This window comes from Salvelinus fontinalis, chromosome 34 (genome assembly GCF_029448725.1).
Source record: "Salvelinus fontinalis isolate EN_2023a chromosome 34, ASM2944872v1, whole genome shotgun sequence".
Lineage (NCBI taxonomy): Eukaryota > Metazoa > Chordata > Actinopteri > Salmoniformes > Salmonidae > Salvelinus > Salvelinus fontinalis.
In genome coordinates, this window is record NC_074698.1 from 7,508,296 (window position 1) to 7,527,065 (window position 18,770).

Here is an 18,770-nt window from a genome sequence, read left to right on the forward strand (position 1 = left end):
TTTGATTACATTTCCAATACCCCCTTCCAAGTGGAAATTCTATAAGAGTTATGTGAAGGCCAATTAGATGATGATCCGATCGCATTCGGTCTCCTATTAAAACTTTTTTAACCTTTGATGCAAGAGAGAAAGAGACAAGAAAGTAGTCAAGACGACTAGCTTGATTAAGTCTCCTCCATGTATATCTCACTAGGTCGGGGGGTTTTAGCCTCCAAATATCCACTATTTCTAATGTCTCCATAATATGTGTGATTTCCTTAAGGGCACGGAGATGATAGTTTGTAGAGTAATTTCCTTTACGGTCCATTGAGGTACTTAGCACTGTGTTCTAGTCTCCTACCATAATGATTTGATAATTTGTTGCCTGTAAGTTCAATAAATTGGTATAAATGTTTTCGAAGAAGTATGGATCATCCTGATTTGGGCCATATAGATTAATGAGCCAAATCTCTTTTTCGTCCACTTTCATATTCAAAAGGATCCACCTTCCTAGCTAATCATTCCTGACTGTTTGCACATTCAGATCTACATTTTTGTTAATTAATATCATCACACCTTTTGAGTTCCTTTGTCCATGACAGAAAAGTATTTCACCACCCCATTCCTTTTTCCACGCAACTGTCACGCCATGGCCATAGAGAGGCTTTTATTCTCTATTTTGGTTAGGCCAGGGTGTGACTAGGGTGGGCATTCTAGTTTCTTTATTTCTATGTTTTCCATTTCTTTGTTTTTGGCTGAGTGTGGTTCCCAATCAGAAGCAGCTGTCTATCGTTGTCTCTGATTGGGAATCATACTTAGGCAGCCTTTTTCCCACCTGTGTTTTGTGGGTAGTTATTTTCTGTTTAGTGTCTGCACCTGACAGAACCGTTTCATTTTTTCACTTTATTATTTTGTTCGAGTGTTTTTGAGTAATAAAGAATCATGAACACTTACCACACTGCGTTTTGGTCCATGCCTTCCGACGAGAGACGTTACAGACTACCCACCACCACCACAGGACCAAGCAGCATGGTAAAACGAACGAGTGGACATGGGAGGAAATCCTGAACGGAAAAGGACCCTGGATGGAGGTCGGGGAGTATCGCCGTCCGAAGGAGGAGATAGAAGCAGCAAAAGCGGAACAGCAAAGTTACGAGGATTTGGATCAACGAGGCAAGATCGAGAGGCAGCCCCCCAAAAAAATGTTGGGGGGAGGGGGGCACACAGGGAGAATAGCACAGTCAGGGTTCAGACCTGAGCCAACTCCTCGTGCTTACCGCACCATGCATTCAGTGCGCATCCACAGCCCGATGCGCTCTGTGCAAGCTCCCTGCAGTGGCCGTGCTAGAGTGGGCATTCAGCCAGGACGGATTGTGCAGGCTCAGCGTTCCTGGCCCCCGGTGCGTCTCTTCGGACCAGGTTATTCTGCACCAGCTCTACGCACGGTGTCCCCGGTTCGCCAGCACAGCCCAGTGCGGCCGGTTCCAGCTCCCCTCACTTGCCGGGCTACAGGGGGTATTCAACCAGGACACGTTGTGCCAGCTCTGCGCTCCAGACCTCCAGTGCGCCTCCATGGTCCAGTGTGTCCTGCGCTGGCTCTACGCACTATGCCTCCAGTGCGCCTCCATGGTCCAGTGTGTCCTGCGCTGGCTCTACGCACTATGCCTCCAGTGCGCCGTCATAGCCCAGTGCATCCTGTGCCAGCTTTCCACACTCACAGAGCTAGAGTGGGTATCCAGCCAGGACGTGTTGTGGCAGCTCCACTCACTAGGCTGCCAGTACGTCTCCTCAGTCTGGTGAGACCTGTTCCGGCTCCACGTACAAAGCCTCAAGTGATGATCCATGGCACGAAGCCTCCAGTGATGATCCATGGCACAAAGCCTCCAATGATGATCCATGGCACGAAGCCTCCAGCAATGATCCATGGCTCGGAGCCTGCAGCAAGGATCCATGGCACGAAGCCTGCAGCGATGATCCATGGCAGGAAGTCGACGGTCCCCGGCCCGGAGCCTCTGGCGACGGTCCCCAGTCCGGAGCCTCCGGCGATGATCGGTGGTTCGGTTCCTCCGGCGATGATCTGCGGCCCGGTTCCTTCAGTGAAGGTCCATGCACCAGGGCCACCACCAAAGCGGAGGGATCTGCGGGCGGAGAGGGGTCTACGTCCCGCACCGGAGCCGCCGCCGTAAGGGATGCCCTCCCCTTTAGAGTCAGGTTTTGCCGGCCGCACCTTTGGGGACGGGACGGGACGGGACGGGACGGGGGGGGGGGGGGGGGGGTTCTGTCACGCCCTGGCCATAGAGAGGCTTTTATTCTCTATTTTGGTTAGGCCATGGTGTGACTAGGGTGGGCATTCTAGTTTATTTTTTCTATGTCTTTGTTTTTGGCCGAGTGTGGTTCCCAATCAGAGGCAGCTGTCTATCGTTGTCTCTGATTGGGAATCATACTTAGGCAGCCTTTTTCCCACCTGTGTTTTGTGGGTAGTTATTTTCTGTTTAGTGTTTGCACCTGACAGAATGTTTTGTTTTTTCACTTTGTTATTTTGTGCGAGTGTTTTTGAGTAATAAAGAATCATGAACACTTACAACGCTGCGTTTTGGTCCATGCCTTCCGACGAGAAATGTTACAGCAACTTCATCTAAGGATGTAGAGTGAGTTTCTGTAAGGCCTTCCTCCTCCTCTTCATCCGAAGAGGAGGAGCAGGGATTGAACCAAACTGCAGCGTTGTATTTAGACATAATGAATTTATTTAAGTGTAGACGAAAAACACGAACTTCACTTGAATACTTACAAAATAACAAAACGAATGTAGACAAACCTGAACATACGAACTTACATAAAACACGAAGAACGCACAACAGGAAAAATGACTACATAAAACGATGAACGAACGAAACAGTCACGTATGGTGCAACAAACACTGACACAGGAAACAACCACGCACAACAAACAGTGTGAAAACACCTACCTTAATATGACTCGCAATCAGAGGAAATGAAAACCACCTGCCTCTAATTGAGAGCCATATTAGGTCACCCTTAAACAAACATAGAAACAGAAAACATAGACTGCCCACCCAAACTCACGTCCTGACCAACTAACACATACAAAAACTAACAGAAACAGGTCAGGAACGTGACAGTTTCCTGTAAACAGTATAGGTTATATTCCTTTTCTTTTAGCCACGTAAAGACTGATCTTTTTTTATAATCTGCTAAACCGTTACAATTATAAATGGCTATACTTATTTCACCCCTTACCACACAGGTGTCAAACTCATTCCACGGAGGGCCGAGTGTCTGCGGGTTTTCGCTCCTCCCTTGTACTTGATTGATGAATTAACATCACTAATTAGTTAGGAACTCCCCACACCTGGTTGTCTAGGGCTTTATTGAAAGGAAAAACCAAAAACCTGCAGACACTAGGCCCTCCGTGGAATGAGTTTGACACCCCTGCCTTACCATAACTAGATACTATTCTCAGGCTAAATTGACCATAATTAGTGCTTGTGAAGTTACTGCCATCAGAGGTATTATGAAGGTCAAAATTAGAGCTTTCAAATGTCTGATATTTAGAATTCAAGAAATAGGTTCTTGCAATATTTGTTTTATTCCCTTGCCTGTTTGCCTGTGAGCCAATGCAACAGATGTTAGAAAATTGAGACAAGATATTATGTGTAGTAAATCTGAGTAGGTTGATGTGTATGATATTGGATGTGATTTAGTGAGAGTGTGTACGATGTCTGTTTAAGAGTAAGACTATAATGTTTGCTATCCAAATAAATAATAACTGCCAATTTGCATGGTTGAGTGTCTATGTGTGTAACATGTAGTGTGTATAGCCTTAATATTCATGATGATAATTGTAATCCATATCGTATCACTATCATAGTTGTATCAGAATTACCTTTAACATCCTCAAAAACACATCCCAGCATTTCCATAGCAATTGGCGTTTCACATGATCATGAAAGAGACCTTGCATTATTCTAGAGACGGCTTCACTACAGTACAAATGTATCCCGTACAATATGCTATTATTCCCCAATGGCCCTATTCTCATATCTTCCCCTTGCTTGTTGTAAACATATATAAACATGTAGACAAAGTCAAAGATAGACAAACTAAAAACATATGAATATGAACATGTGAATGTTAGCAGTACAGAAAGTTTGCCATCAAAGCGGAAAAGAAACACAATCGTTGTGAATTTCAGCAAACTACTCAGCAAACACATAGAATGACTGTCTTCCTGTCATTCTATTCATAAAAAAAAAATCACATGATCTACAACCACTTTATTACTTGATTTTCCGAACGCTGGTCACGTTTTCAATGCTATAGAATCAGCAACGGTCCAGTGAATGTGTTTACTTTTGAACGCTCCAGCATGGAATGATTACCTTGTCTTAAACTGTATATTTTGAACTAGACTGTAGTCTGTCTGGTTGTCTGAGCTTGTAAGAGTCTGAACTTTGAGTTGTGTGATCTTAATTTGTCCATTTTGAGAACCTTATTTCAAATGTATGTGTGTGTGTGTGTGTGTGTGTGTGTGTGTGTGTGTGCGTGTGTGTGTGATTCAGGTGTGAGAAGTTGGCAGAGACCATCTGGCAGAACAGGCAGCAGATCAGGAGAGCAGAACACCTGAGACAACAGCTTCCCATCCCCGGCCCCATCGAGGAGCTACTAAACGACCTCAACAGCACCATCACAGACATCATCTCAGCACTGGTCACCAGGTGTGTGTGTGTGTGTGTGTGTGTGTGTGTGTGTGTGTGTGTGTGTGTGTGTGTGTGTGTGTGTGAAGTTGTTGTTAGTGTTCAGTATCAAAGTGCAAGGTATTGTGAGAATAGGTTGTAGTGTGTTGGACTGTGTGCGAGTGGCTTTGAGCTGAAGTGCGGGTGTGTTTAAATGTGAACTTCTTATAGACACACGTATCTTCAGTGTGTATGCTACTCTACAGTCATGTTTACACCACCCCCCCATTTCCTCTGTGTGTGGGGACTAAATGGATAGCAACTGAACTGTATTATTTACCATATACTACACTCAGTGTGAACCCTTATACAAACCCTATCCTACTGACATAACCCCTGACTCCTTATGTGGCCAATAGAGTGTGAGATTACATTTATTACCAGAATTACATTAAAAATGACTCAGCACTGCACATCACGGGAGCCTGGTTATGTGACTCTGTGGAGCAGAAAAGCGTGTGTGTGTGTGTGTGTGTGTGTGTTTGACTCTGTGCTGAGCCCAAGCTGGGTTGTTCCGAGGCAGGGGGAGCAAGCTGCTGATAGTTCCTCCAGCAGCCCAGCCCAGCTCTGCTCCCAACCCCTGCTGAACCTGCCAATGAACACACAAACACAACCCCAGTCAGCCTGCGTTAACCCTCAACGCTACAAGGAGGGAGAGATGGAGCGAGGAGAGAGGGAGGCCTGCTATCGATCCGAAAGGAGAAAGAAAACAGGAGGGAGCGTGAACGGTTTAGAAAAGGAGAGGAAGATACAGTACGAGGAAGAGGAGGAGTGAACAGAGTTTCAAAGACATAACATGAAAGAAAGAGAGACGATTCGAGAGCTAAAGAGACAAAAAGTGTTTGAGGCTAGCGATGAAGAGTCTACAATGATGGTGAGATGGGGAGAAAGGCTAACAGGCTCGGAAAGTTAGCTTGAGTTCCATGGTAGAGTGTTGTAGCCCTGGGGACACTGTCTGTCAGCCCGTATCAGTCCGCCAGCCTCACTGACTGGATCAGGAAGTCTTCTGAGTGCTCCCAGAACCCTCTGCTCTCTCCCTATTCCAGCTGTGGTCCCCACAGAGACCCATAATGTACTGTGGTCCCCACAGAGACCCATAACGCACTGAGAAGGTATGTCATTGTCAGAACAATGTCCGTTAGGCCGCAGACAGGGGAGCGTTGAGAGCGTAAAAACAATTATTTTAAAGTCCATACTACCGCACTGGTGTTTCCTCTCCTCTTAATTCGCTCTTTCCTGCTCTCCAGTGAAACCACACCCACATCCTCTCTACTGTTCCCCCTAAACCTCGCGCCTGGGAGGGAGGCTAGGGAGGGAGGGAGGGTATCTCAACACTGCCTGCTCACGGGGATGAGAATATTGAATATGGTCAGCTAAGCCTAAAACACAAACAGCGTACTCTACTAAAAAGCCCTCCGTGCCTGAATGAATGAGCATCACGCTGCCTGTGTGTAGCGTTTGTCTGTCTGTGTGTGTGTGTTTATGTGTGGGAGCATCGAGAGCTGACAGCTTGCGTACTGTGTAACTTTCAAAAGCAGGTCAAATAGACATAATAGGCAGCAGTGTGTGATGAGCAGAATTCCCTGTGGTGATCTGTCAGTTAAAGAGATAGTGCTAAATGTTTTCAATCAGGTCCCCTTTCTACTAACCAAGAGTCAGATGAACTCATGGATACCATTTGTATAACTCTGTGTGCAGTATGAAAGAAGTTGAAGTTAGTTTCTGGGGCCATTGCTAACTAGCATGCTAGTTGTTCCTGTAGACTTTGTCATTGGGCTAACGCTAGTTAGCAGTTGCTCCAGAATCTTCCTTCAAACTGCATGCAAAGACATGCAAATGGTGTACATGACTCTGGGTAAGCTAAAATGTTGCACTATCCATTTAAAGCAACCCCTCTACACTTTCCTCTGACTCTAATCTGTCTGTCTGTCTGTCTGTCTGTCTGTCTGTCTGTCTGTCTGTCTGTCTGTCTGTCTGTCTGTCTGTCTGTCTCTGTCTGTCTCTGTCTGTCTGTCTCTGTCTGTCTGTCTCTCTGTCTCTCTCTGTCTCTCTCTGTCTCTCTCTCTCTATCTCTCTCTCTCTCTAGCACCTTTATCATAGAGAAGCAGCCTCCCCAGGTGCTGAAGACCCAGACCAAGTTTGCCGCCACAGTGCGCCTCCTAGTGGGCGGAAAGCTCAATGTGCACATGAACCCCCCGCAGGTCAAGGCCACCATCATCAGTGAACAGCAGGCGAAGGCCTTGCTCAAGAACGAGAACACCAGGAAGTAAGTCACAGCATAGAGCCCCCTCATCACTGATATCTACTGCCACAGTGGAATCTATGGAGCAAGTGGAGATTCCACATTTAGATTTATACTTTTGGGCGTGCCACATCCCACGTTCCCACGTTAAGTAGTTAGTTTATAAATGTTCCTTCCTAGTACTAAAAGAATAGCCATGTTAGCCTAAATTTGGGTAGCATATTGCAAGATTGTCAGCGTTGGCATCCTGAAAAAAACTTCTCACATAAATTGAAATGAGTTATTCCCCTTCATGTTCTGTGAAAGTTTCAGGACTTTATGATTAATACATCTGCTGAAGCATCTACCTCTCCTCTTCCTCCTCCTCCTCTATCTTCCTTCCCCCTCTCCCAGTGACAGCAGTGGAGAGATCCTTAACAACAACTGTGTGATGGAGTACCACCAGGCCACAGGAACACTCAGCGCAAACTTCAGGAACATGGTGAGGATGGACGGGACCAGGGTAGCGGATGGACGGGGCCAGGGAGTCTCAGTCTGTAATACCACACCTAGAGAAGATTCTCTTCAGAGACAAACCCCAGCTAAACTGGAGTCCAAGAGGCTTTTGGAGATTCTGCATTCTCATTCTGTGTTCATACTCATACAGATAACATGTTACTCAGCCCACATGCTGTTTTGAGTTCCCTAGGGTCCTCCATGGATCATTTACATGTAAACTCCGGCTTAAATGGATACTTCAGGGTTTTGGCAATGAACTTGTGGATACCATTTGTATGTCTCTATTTCCAGAATGAAGGAAGTTAAAGACAGAATGCTAGTAAATATGCAATGGCTTGCGAAACTACCTCTAACTTCCTACATACTGGACACAGGGACATGAAAATGGTATCCATGAGTTCATCTGACTCTGCGGAAGTAGACAAAGGGCCTCATTGCCAAAATCCCGAAGTATCCCTTCAAATCTGCTCCTGAAATGAAAGAGAATCATGTATGTGTGTGTGTGTGATCAAGCTCCTCAAAGTGAATAGTCTAGAATATGTTTGTGTGCTGTGCTGCTGTCCTCTTCATGATCCTCCTCTCCGACCCCGCCTCGTCTTTCATGCAGTCTTTGAAGAGGATCAAGCGCTCGGACCGGCGAGGGGCGGAGTCTGTGACAGAGGAGAAGTTTACCATTCTGTTTGAGTCTCAGTTCAGCGTCGGGGGTAATGAGCTGGTCTTTCAGGTTAAGGTAAGAACTGATAACCTGGTCCCAGATCTGTTTGTGCCGTTTTGCCAACTCTTATCAATACAGCACACACAGGCTTAAGAAGAGATGAGCAGAGTGCTGGACTAGCCCAAGGTGAGCTGTTGGCTCTAGTCTAACCTAGCGCCTCAGCAGCCTTTCTTTCTTTCTGGTCCTGACGAGAAGAAAACGAAATGTCGGGGGAGTTTTCTCTTCTCCACTGTTCAACAAATCCAGTAAATGTGGAGGAGGAGTTAAGACGGAGTGTCGCCTTGTTAACGTCCAAAAGAGGAAGTCGTGTCACAGGCTCTCTTTCCATTTCCCCTGAAAACCAGATGCATCCAGTTGTCGTCGACGCGCAGAGGGGGTGGCTCAGTCAATACACCGTGTTCCTTACCCTGCTCCTTCAGTGACCATATTAGAAGTAGTAATCATTGTTAAAGCTGTCACACAAGAAAAATGACCTTCACATTGTCAATGGTACAGGAAACATATATGCTCCCCTACTCCCATAAGACATTTGTTCATGTATTTCTCTGAATTATATGGATTGTTTGGTTGGAACACAAAGTGCTGTACAGTAGGTTAAAGTGAAAACATGTTTTACATGAGTTGCCTTATATATACTGTATTTGATACACATATACATCACTGTGTTTGTAATGACGCTGACCTTTTTCTTCCCTCTCTCTCTCTCTCTCTCTCTCTCGCTCTCTTTGTCTCTCTCTCTCTCTCTCTCTCTCTCTCTCTGTCTCTCTCTCTCTCTGTCTCTCTCTCTCTCTCTCTCTCTCTCTCTCTCTCTCTCTCTCTCTCTCTCTCTCTCTGTCTCTCTCTCCCTCTCTCTCTCTCTCTGTCTCTCTCTCTGTCTGTCTGTCTCTCTCTCGCTCTCTCTCTCGCTCTCTCTCTCGCTCTCTCTCTCTATCTCTCTGTCAGACGTTATCACTTCCTGTGGTGGTGATCGTCCACGGTAGCCAAGACAATAACGCCACAGCGACAGTACTGTGGGACAACGCTTTTGCCGAACCCGTAAGTTCAGTGTGATCATCATGTTGTGTGTGTGATGATGTCTTTAACACATGGCTTTGTTTTTCTCTTGATGGACGCTCTAGCGTTGCCCTGGTTTAGGGGCCTTAACCATCTCTCCTCTCCTCCTCCCCAGGGTCGGGTGCCCTTCATAGTGCCTGACAAGGTGCTGTGGCCCCAGCTGTGTGAGGCCCTCAACATGAAGTATAAGGCGGAGGTGCAGAGTAACCGTGGCCTCTCAGAGGAGAACCTGGTCTTCCTGGCCCAGAAAGCCTTCAGTAGCTCCAGCATCAACCCTGATGACTACCGCGGCATGACCATGACCTGGTCCCAGTTCAACAGGGTAAGACCAGGGTGCGTCTCAAATGGCACCGTGTTTCCTATGTTGTGCACTACTTTTGAACAGGGCCCATCTTTTGACAAGAACCCTATGGGCACTGATCAAAAATAGTGCACTTTGTAGTGAGTAGGGTGCCATGTGGGACACAGCCCATGACTACTGACCAGGGGACTACAAGACATGACCTCTGCATTAGGAACAAGTTGTTGCAGAGGGGTGATATCATCTCTCTGTTACTCAGAGGGAATCTATTGTAGAGGTTTTACCATACCTGGTTTGTGTATATTTTATTTAGATGTGAGTATGTCCCACTGCAGACACAGTTTACCTCTTTGGTGTTCCTTCCCGTGTTGAGAGTAATGATTCCACTATATCTGCATTGGGGGCGGCAGGTAGCCTAGTGGTTAGAGCGTTGGGCCAGTAACCGAAAGGTTGCTAGATCGAATCCCCGAGCTGACAAGGTAAAAATCTGTCGTTCTGCCCCTGAACAAGGCAGTTATTTGTTTTTGTTCTTAACTGACTTGCCTGGTTAAATAAAAAAATAAATTCTAATCTGCTCTCCTCGTGCTGAGTGAGTCTCTAATGTGTTTCTCTCTAAGGTGTGACCCTTATGGTACCATATTCCCTACATAGTTCACTGGGCCCTGGTCAAAGGTAGTGCACTAGGTAGGGAATAGGGTGCCATTTAGTCTGATGAGCTCTAGTTGGCTGGCTGTGAGGTCCTCAGGTCTGGTTAATGGGCCTGTTTGTCCAGACAGGAAGGACTAATTCAGCCCCAGTCCTCATTGGCTCCCTCTAACCAGCCACTGATGACAGAGAGCACACTCACATTCAGACCTCATTCACCACAGAGCATCAGCCTCATTAGAGAGAGAGAGCCTAGGAACAGGAACATGCAACTCACTCACTGATACACACGTGTATGCACACACACACACACACATGCATACTTATAAACTCGCTCTCCCCACAAACACAATAACCCGGTGGACTCTGCATTGCTGCAACAGTCATACTGATCTGAACTGGATGGATGGAGGTCAGCTGAACTCTGGGAAATATCTCTCACTGACTGACTGTCTATTGTAATTGCTGCTCTACTCTACTCTGTATGTGTGAGGGGAGGTTAGTGCGCTTACAGACAGACAACAAATTGTTTATCGACTGTATGAAACCCAATGTCCCAATCCCTCTAACCTACAGGAGAGTCTGCCTGGCAGGAATTTCACGTTCTGGCAGTGGTTTGATGGGGTCATGGAACTGACAAAAAAACATCTCAAACCACACTGGAATGATGGGTAAGAATGATTTTTTTAAATGTCTATATTCCTAGAATTTCTACTGCAGAATAACCTGTGGAAATGAGGTTTGACTTGGATTGTGTGTTAGTGTAACATGAGATGCCTGCAGCGTGCACACGCTGCCCAAGTAGACAGGGAAATGGACAGAGAAAATGGCTCAAATAAACTAAATGCCTCTTTTTGTTGTCATTTGAATGGCAGCTGTAATGTGCTTTCTTTAGTGAGGCTTCTTGAAAGAGTGCACTTGGTGTTTTTTCCTCTTAAGCCCCCCTGCTGTTGCAGCCTCACATTTGGATTGCTTTTTTAATCTCAACGAGCCGACCAAAAGGCCCTCCCCACAATGGACACGGCTTTACCATAGCAACCAAAGAGATATTTATCCCTACCTGTAATGGGTCAAAAGGATAAAGGAAATATTTTAGGGGAAGGGGGCGGCATGACAATGTATGTAACAATGTATCTTTGTCTATCTCTGTCCTTATGTTCCCCTCCTGTCCTCCTTCTGTCCTCCTTATGTCCTCCTCATGTCCTCCTCCTGTCCTCCTCCTGTCCTCCTCCTGTCCTCATGTTCTACTTATGTCCTCCTTATGTCCTCCTCCTGTCCTCCTCCTGTCCTCCTCATGTCCTCCTCCTGTCCTCCTCATGTCCTCCTCCTGTCCTCCTCCTGTCCTCATGTTCTACTTATGTCCTCCTCCTGTCCTCCTGTCCTCCTCATGTCCTCCGTATGTCCTCCTCCTGTCCTCCTCCTGTCCTCATGTTCTACTTATGTCCTCCTCCTGTCCTTATGTCCTCCTCCTGTCCTCCTTATGTCCTCCTTATGTCCTCCTTCTGTCCTCCTCATGTCCTCCTCCTGTCCTCCTCCTGTCCTCATGTTCTACTTATGTGCTCCTCCTGTCCTCCTTATGTGCTCCTCCTGTCCTCCTTATGTCCTCCTCCTGTCCTCATGTTCTACTTATGTCCTCCTCATGTCCTCCTCCTGTCCTCCTCATGTCCTCCTCCTGTCCTCATGTCCTCCTTATGTCCTCCTTATGTCCTCCTCCTGTCCTCCTCATGTCCTCCTCATGTCCTCCGTATGTTCTCCTCCTGTCCTCATGTTCTACTTATGTCCTCCTCATGTCCTGCTCCTGTCCTCCTCATGTCCTCCTCATGTCCTCCTCCTGTCCTCCTCATGTCCTCCTCCTGTCCTCATGTTCTACTTATGTCCTCCTTATGTCCTCCTCCTGTCCTCATGTTCTACTTATGTCCTCCTTATGTCCTCCTCCTGTCCTCATGTTCTACTTATGTCCTCCTTATGTCCTCCTCCTGTCCTCCTCATGTCCTCCTCATGTCCTCCTCCTGTCCTCCTCCTGTCCTCATGTTCTACTTATGTCCTCCTTATGTGCTCCTCCTGTCCTCCTTATGTCCTCCTCATGTCCTCCTTATGCCCTCCTCCATTTTATTCTCTATACATTTTCCCTCTCTCCATATCTCCCTCTTGCTGTCTCTCCCCTTCTCTCTCTCTCTCTCTCCCTCCCTCTCTCTCTCTCTTCCTTCCTCCGTTCACTATGTCCAGGGCGATCCTGGGATTTGTGAACAAGCAGCAGGCCCAGGACATGTTGATGTCCAAACCCAACGGGACCTTCCTGCTCCGCTTCAGCGACTCTGAGATCGGAGGGATCACTATCGCCTGGGTGGCTGAGAACCCCAACAAACCAGGTACTGACAACCAACCCGTCAAGCGATCAATCAGTTCATTATTTTCTCAGTTAGTCAATTAGTCAACAAATTAATCTTAGACGGAGGTGGTCTGTAAAAAATAGCCAAGTGGAACTAAACTAAGTGTGTCTATGTTTCCAGGGGAGAGGATGGTGTGGAACCTCATGCCCTACACAACAAAAGACTTCTCCATCCGCTCTCTGGCTGACCGCATCAGTGACCTCAACCACCTCCTGTTCCTCTACCCAGACAGACCCAAGGATGAGGTCTTCTCCAAATACTACACGCCACCCCTGTGTATGTACCTAACCTCTATTCATCTCTATAAAAATTAATGATGACATAATTATACTGTCATATCTATTCTCTATATCTGTTGCAATTTGTTCAGATAGAGGCTTAACAGCCACACTGAGGAACCTGTGAATGTGGACCATATCTGCAGTCTGAATATAGCGATTCTCCCTGTCTCTCGTTCCCTTGTCTTTCTCTCTTACAGCCAAAGCAGTGGATGGATACGTGAAACCGCAGATCAAACAAGTGGTACCAGAGTAAGTCTCTCTCTCTCTCCTTCTCCGCTCTCTGTGGCGATAGGGCTGATTTAATCACCTAACAATGTGGCCTGAATGCAGATCAACCATTAGGTCTTCACTCCAGATGGAGGAACCAATTAGAGCCCAGCATCCGCGGGCCTGAGGGCGCCTCTGTCCCTCTCATCACTGCACTTAGTAATGTCAGTCTGGGTAATGAGTTTGCAGGGTCCCTATTGTTACCATGGGGCTGTGGGCCTCTCAATGGGAGGGCTCCAGGGGCTGCTGCCCAGCACCCTGCCTAACCTGATCCTGCTGCTCAAAGGGACTGGTGATTAATGAAGCAGAGGAGGCAGAGGAGGAGCAGGAGGAGGGGGTGGTGGTGGTGAGGGAGGGTGATGAAGGTTGCCGTGGTAACCGATAAAGCTTGCGATCGGATTGACGTTCTCTGACTCGTGCGCGTGTGTCTGTCTGTCTGTTTGTTTGTCTGGACCTGCAGGTTCACCACAACCAATCCTGACCCAGCAGCAAACCCCACCTACATGGATCACGGAGCCTCCCCTGTTGTCAGTCACCCTCCAAACTACGGCATATACCAGCCTATGTGAGTATAGATTACATATGTGTGCGTGCATGTGTGAGTGTGAGGTGTGTGTGTCTGATGGCCTGTGTTACTAACTGGTCCCTGTGTTGTGAGGTGTGTGTGTCTGATGGCCTGTGTTACTAACTGGTTCCTGTGAGTGTGAGGTGTGTGTGTCTGATGGCCTGTGTTACTAACTGGTTCCTGTGAGTGTGAGGTGTGTGTGTCTGATGGCCTGTGTTACTAACTGGTCCCTGTGTTGTGAGGTGTGTGTGTCTGATGGCCTGTGTTACTAACTGGTTCCTGTGTTGTGAGGTGTGTGTGTCTGATGGCCGGTGCTACTAACTGGTTCCTGTGTTGTGAGGTGTGTGTGTCTGATGGCCTGTGTTACTAACTGGTCCCTGTGTTAGAGTGAGGTGTTTGTGTCTGATGGCCTGTGTTACTAACTGGTTCCTGTGTTGTGAGGTGTGTGTGTCTGATGGCCTGTGTTACTAACTGGTTCCTGTGTTGTGAGGTGTGTGTGTCTGATGGCCTGTGTTACTAACTGGTCCCTGTGTTAGAGTGAGGTGTTTGTGTCTGATGGCCTGTGTTCCTAACTGGTTCCTGTGAGTGTGAGGTGTGTGTGTCTGATGGCCGGTGCTACTAACTGGTCCCTGTGTTGTGAGGTGTGTGTGTCTGATGGCCGGTGCTACTAACTGGTTCCTGTGTTGTGAGGTGTGTGTGTCTGATGGCCTGTGTTACTAACTGGTCCCTGTGTTGTGAGGTGTGTGTGTCTGATGGCCGGTGCTACTAACTGGTCCCTGTGTTGTGAGGTGTGTGTGTCTGATGGCCGGTGCTACTAACTGGTCCCTGTGTTAGAGTGAGGTGTGTGTGTCTGATGGCCTGTGTTACTAACTGGTTCCTGTGTTGTGAGGTGTGTGTGTCTGATGGCCTGTGTTACTAACTGGTCCCTGTGTTGTGAGGTGTGTGTGTCTGATGGCCTGTGTTCCTAACTGGTCCCTGTGTTGTGAGGTGTGTGTGTCTGATGGCCTGTGTTCCTAACTGGTCCCTGTGTTGTGAGGTGTGTGTGTCTGATGGCCGGTGTTCCTAACTGGTTCCTGTGTTGTGAGGTGTGTGTGTCTGATGGCCTGTGTTACTAACTGGTTCCTGTGTTGTGAGGTGTGTGTGTGTCTGATGGCCTGTGCTACTAACTGGTCCCTGTGTTGTGAGGTGTGTGTGTCTGATGGCCTGTGTTACTAACTGGTTCCTGTGTTGTGAGGTGTGTGTGTCTGATGGCCTGTGCTACTAACTGGTTCCTGTGTTGTGGCAGGAGTGACTCCATGTTAGATGCGGACGGTGACTTTGACCTGGATGACACCATGGACGTGGCGCGACACGTTGAGGAGCTGCTGCGGCGACCGATGGAGAGCCAATGGAGCGGCCAGCAGTCGTGACCCTCAATCTCTGACCCCTGACACCAACAAAAGAACCCCGCACCTTTTGACATTTCTGATGGTTTAATTCCATTCATTTCCTGCGGTTTTATTTCAGATCGCTATAATGTGAAATGTTAATAATGGTTGTGATTGTTTTTTTGTTTTTTCTTCTCAGCATGCAAACTGCATGTCAGTTACTTGTTTCAGTTTGTCTCAGTGCGTGTCTGTAAAACAGACTAGGTATAAATGCAAATAACTACAATGTTACAGTATTGTATAAAAAAATTCAATTCACGCATGTATTTTAATTTGGTCATAATTCTAACAAAGATATTTGAAGAGCACTCTCTACAACCGGTATGAAGTCATTTAAACAGTTGTACTGTTTTTATTTTGGTTTAGTTATTTTATTCTTGTAAATGGTTTATCAACAGAGTTTTTTTTTATTGAATCCGCCCTCTGCCAAAGAAGAGAAAAACTTAAATGAATAATTTGTTGTTGTTATTGACAATATCATTGGATTTGTTGCTAAGGGAAGTTTCAATCAGTAGTATAATAATTCTGAATCTTTACACACTAAATTCCAAGCAGAATGGCTCTCATCTCATTCTCAGAGCACACTGAGTATCTATGTCACACACACGCACACACACACACACTCACAAACACACACACACACTGTTGCATAATATACATCAGCTCCAGCTGAAACTTGGGGACTTTGGGCCCCGTCTACACTCACAGAGATATTTTAATTTCCTGTATTTGCACACAGGTGTAATGTAAATACAAGCATGTATCCAGCATGGCCACTCAGGTCTCTGGACAGCCCATAGAGATAGATAGAGGACTCATCATTAATATAACCCGTTTTTAACATGGCCATTGCCATTGAGGTCTTCCACCATTTTAAAGTTGTCAACTGGGTGGGTATTCCTATGAGTTGGGAGCAATCAGCCAATGAAGAAGAATAACATGTACTACTTTAGTACCTCAACGGTGCTGCCCATGCTGTCACACGGACGCTTTAATGGCACAGATACAAAGATCAGTCCTCTATCTATCTCCCCTCCTTACCCCTGTAGATTATGCATGTGCCATCAACGCTACCTCTCATTACCACTCTGTCTGTCTGCCTGGTGTTTTAAACAACTCATTTGGTCATGTCTTGTTATTGGTTGTGACGTCTAGTGTTGACAATCTATTTGGGGAGCTGTTGGGATGTGTGTAGAGGAGCTGAGGTCACTGGGGTGTGTGTGGAGGAGCTGAGGTCACTGGGGTGTGTGTGGAAGAGCTGAGGTCACTGGGGTGTGTGTGGAGGAGCTGAGGACACTGGGGGGTGTGTAGAGGAGCTGAGGTCACTGGGGTGTGTGTAGAGGTCGGGTTTAGTTGAGTGATCTGTAGGAAAGTTCATTACTAGGACTGATGGTAAGAGCCTCTATACTGGGTCCTTATTGGCTTAGTCTTGTTCATCTGCTGAAGTACACTAACTACTCGATCCATAGCCTGAGATGACTAGTGGAGATCCAATTCTACTCATTTTACCATGGGGCAGAGATGCATGTTTTGAAGTTTTAAAGCTAATTCCCTGCAATGCTACCAGTTTTGCCATGGGGTGGATATACATTTTTGCAGTTTTAAAGCAAATGTCCTGTAATTCTACACATTTTGCCATTACTTATGTCATGTTACTGATATCTGAGTGAGTGTGACTAGCTAGACTAACTTGCCAATGTAAGCTGTTAGCTGACATGGCTAATTAAGTGACTGTCACTGACAAAACAGGAGAAAAACTGCTGATGCACAACCACATTTCGAACCTTCACCTTCTAACTTTCAACAGTAAATTTAGACCCCAACTGAGTTCCCCCAAAAAACGACCCGGGCCCTATGCGACCGCTTATATCGCTTAAGCCTGGAGCCAGCCCTGATGGTACTCCTGTCCGTCTGTCTGTTTTTTCTCACTCTCTGTCTATCTCTGTCCGTAAGCCTGTCTCCTGTTTGCTGTTATTACTGAACACTGTTACTAAGTCTGCATGTGCATGTCTGTCTCTGTGTGACATAACATAAAACATCAACTGACAACCTGAGGTACAGATATATAGCTATATGTGCAGACAATATGAGGCGCTTGAACACTTGACTCATCAGTCCTGAGCATGAAGGCCGTTGCTACCATAAAGTTTGGGATATTTTGGCACGGTCTCACTCCCTGTCTTTCAGCCAAGATGTTGTTGTGGGGTCTGTCTCCATATGGTCCCAGCAGGATTAGTCTGCCATGGTACACCTAAGCTACCGCAGTTTAACAAAGCATGTAACGATAGATCCACCTGTTGCCGTGGCTACTCTGTTCAACCCCCCCCCCCCCCCGCACATACACACACGTCTGAACCATTGGGCAATAGCACCACACAACCGCGACAGTCATATTACACACACACACACACACACACACACACACACACACACACACACGACCCATCCCCTCTACTCATAAGCTCTGCCCACTCAGGAATGAAGCCCTATGCTTAGTTGATGTATCATAAAATGAAAAAAAGACAAATAGAGTCTCTGTCTATTAGTGGAGGCTGGTGGGAGGAGCTGTAGGAGGATGGGCTCAGTGTAATGGCTGGAATGGAATAAATGCAACAGAGTCAAACATGTGGTTTCCATATGTTCGATGTGTTTGATGCAGTTCCATTGATTCCATTCCAGCCATTACAATGAGCCTGTCCTCCTATAGCTCCTCCCACCAGCCTCCTCTGCTATCTATATACAGCATATATGAATTTATTTTCTGTATCGTAATTCTATTTTATTACAGTAAACTGTCTGTGGCACGCCCCTCTGAATGTAATCCCCTTGCATGACCTGAGGAGGGTGTACGTATAACATGGCAGCCACTGCAAACTCTTAGGTTGCATCAGAAGTATCTGAAAAGAGCCATATTGCAAACAGGAATCAGAAGAATGTTGCTTTTGCGTTTGTCCTGCTGACATTATTTAGTCTTTTCCCGTCTTTGTTTCTTTAATTTTTCCGGGTCAAAACAGCTAGTTTTTCTTCTTTGTATTTCTTGATTTTACTGATGTTTTTTGAAGAGTCAAAGCTACATGGGAATTCTTGTGACGTTTCCTTTTTTTAAACATTATTCTGATCATTTCAAACACCTTATGTACCCGGGAAGCTGTATATGTTCTGTTCAGTGTTAGTTCCACGTTTGTGGTTTGGTTTTAGCACTTTGGATGTGTTCCAAGAAAAACTGCAATTGAAAAAAAAAAAGTTTTATAAATAATTTCAACCGTAACATGTATAATGAAAAATAAGTTGTGACTGAATAAATGTAATGGTTTATTTGTTCACATTCAATGTCAGTGTGAACTGCACCTTACCGATACTGTACATGAGACCATTTCAATAGAGTCAATTCAGAATGTAAACTCAAATTCCAATTCTAATTTCTTCTCATTGAGCATTGAATTTAGTTTACTTTCTGAATTGGATGAATTGAAAAGGAATAGACCCAAACCTGACTAGCCTTTCAACAGCCTTCGGACTGGACTGGGTGTGGGCATCATAGCACCGCTATAACATTGGTTTATGTGATCGGTTGTCCAGTGGCAACTCACATCTGCCATCTTGTGGCAGGAACATATATTGTCTCTGAGACACAGTACTGTACTGGTATGTACT

At 46.2% G+C, this 18,770-nt stretch overlaps 1 protein-coding gene across 3 annotated transcripts in view; it reads left to right on the forward strand.

Annotated features, from left to right (window-relative positions):
* Positions 1-18,441, forward strand: part of LOC129832971 (signal transducer and activator of transcription 5B-like) — a 113,969-nt gene extending 95,528 nt beyond the window's left edge. For all 3 annotated transcript variants that reach the window (XM_055897141.1, XM_055897142.1, XM_055897143.1), the window contains exons 9-20: positions 4,559-4,714; positions 6,819-6,998; positions 7,368-7,455; positions 8,080-8,202; positions 9,130-9,222; positions 9,356-9,562; positions 10,763-10,857; positions 12,413-12,555; positions 12,697-12,852; positions 13,055-13,106; positions 13,585-13,689; positions 14,975-18,441. In XM_055897141.1, the coding sequence (XP_055753116.1) occupies positions 4,559-4,714; positions 6,819-6,998; positions 7,368-7,455; positions 8,080-8,202; positions 9,130-9,222; positions 9,356-9,562; positions 10,763-10,857; positions 12,413-12,555; positions 12,697-12,852; positions 13,055-13,106; positions 13,585-13,689; positions 14,975-15,098 (1,522 nt within the window). In that variant the 3' untranslated portion in view covers positions 15,099-18,441. The remainder of the gene's footprint in view (positions 1-4,558; positions 4,715-6,818; positions 6,999-7,367; positions 7,456-8,079; positions 8,203-9,129; positions 9,223-9,355; positions 9,563-10,762; positions 10,858-12,412; positions 12,556-12,696; positions 12,853-13,054; positions 13,107-13,584; positions 13,690-14,974) is intronic.
* The last annotated feature ends 329 nt before the right edge of the window (positions 18,442-18,770 follow it).